Here is a 1,545-nt window from a genome sequence, read left to right on the forward strand (position 1 = left end):
GTGCACAATTTTTATCCTTTTGTAAGACTATTGCAACCCTTGAAAGTTAGTCTATGTTTTTATGAGTGTCTTTAGGTATATAATTAAATTAAGCAATCGTTTTGCGCTTCGATGGAGCAAATAAAATGGTATTAAGAAGAATTATTTTGACTATAAAAAAGTTTTCCTTTCTAGTTTCAATGCTGTTTCTTGTAAAATGTTTAACCAACTAACAAGTGATTACAGTTAAAAGATACAACCGATGCAATTTTATACTCGGAAAGAGTATTTAAGGGACAATCTTTTAATTTATTAGACTAATTAAAAAGTTGATTTGAAACTTTACTATAAAAATTCAATTACTTTTTATATTATTTACTGTAGCTCACAAATTTATTAAGGAAGATTATCTCATTATCAATTATTTATATGAAATTATTACTCCTTTTTGTTTTCCTTTTTATTTAAAAGAATACGATGTCGTATGGTACCTGCAAATTAAGTATTGATGTTTTTTCTTTTTATTCATTAGGTCCGATATTGATACATATCAATTCCAAATCACGTTGTTTATTCCACATATTTCTGCAAGGGCAAAATACGTTTCTAGTGGAATTTTAATTCTCGTTCAAGCTTCAGGAGGTGGTGACTACTGGGGGGAATACGGTAAGAAGGAAATTTTAACTCTTTTAATTATGTTGTTTAATTGTTTAGGAAGTAAATAAATAACATATGTTGTTAGGATACAATCGTAAATGCCATAAATCACCTACAAGGAACTACATACTGTAGGGTTGATTTTGGTGTCATCGGGCAAAGAGTTATTTTGCTATAGTTACTGAATTAATTTTCACTTTTTATAATTCACATTAAAGGTTTACTTTTTAGAGGGAGTGCGTGCAAAGATCTATATAAGAGCCAAACCAATTCTTAAAAATGGAAGGACGTATTTAAGTTTACAAGAGAGTAAAATGGACTTTAGCGTAAAGAGTATTAGAATGGGGGTTGAAAATGTGCACAACGGAAATAGTGTATTACGTAAGTATTATATAATCATCATCGTCAAATGGACTTGAAGCAATGTCGCATTAAATATGTGTTTCATATGTCATATCAAATTTGCAACATGCTTGTTTGGTGTGCGTCTATCTTGAATTTTGAAAACGAAGCGGCACGTCGAAGATATGCTCTCGACATGTCGGAAACAAATGCCGTATAGGTGTATGACCAACCTAACGGCACACCGAGCGGCGTGGCCTAGAGGTCTAGGCCATTGCTTAGCATTCGGGAGGACGCCGGTTCGATTCCGGGTCCAAGTTTTTCTGTGGTTTCCTTGGATCACTTAGGCAAATACTGAGGTAGTAATATTCCAAAGATAATCTTTCATTCTCTTCTTTTCGTCCGTCTCAACTTTCTCACCCAAACCACCACACACCCATTCCCACGATTCCTGAAAGCAGGCTGAAGAGGGCCTTCCGCCCTACCTTCCGGCGTAGTCCGGAGGGACTGCCCGCCCACCAGCATTACTGGCTGGTGGGAATGAAACACCCAAAAGTTTTTTTTTTG

At 35.1% G+C, this 1,545-nt stretch overlaps 1 protein-coding gene across 1 annotated transcript in view; it reads left to right on the top strand.

Annotated features, from left to right (window-relative positions):
• LOC112903906 (protein takeout-like) overlaps nt 1-1,545 on the top strand; it is a 16,252-nt gene that overhangs the window by 10,669 nt on the left and 4,038 nt on the right. The window contains exons 2-3 of the mRNA XM_025978817.1: nt 512-645; nt 868-1,017. Coding sequence (XP_025834602.1) covers nt 512-645; nt 868-1,017 — 284 coding nt within the window. The remainder of the gene's footprint in view (nt 1-511; nt 646-867; nt 1,018-1,545) is intronic.

Source organism: Agrilus planipennis, unplaced genomic scaffold (genome assembly GCF_000699045.2).
Source record: "Agrilus planipennis isolate EAB-ADULT unplaced genomic scaffold, Apla_2.0 scaffold63, whole genome shotgun sequence".
NCBI lineage: Eukaryota > Metazoa > Arthropoda > Insecta > Coleoptera > Buprestidae > Agrilus > Agrilus planipennis.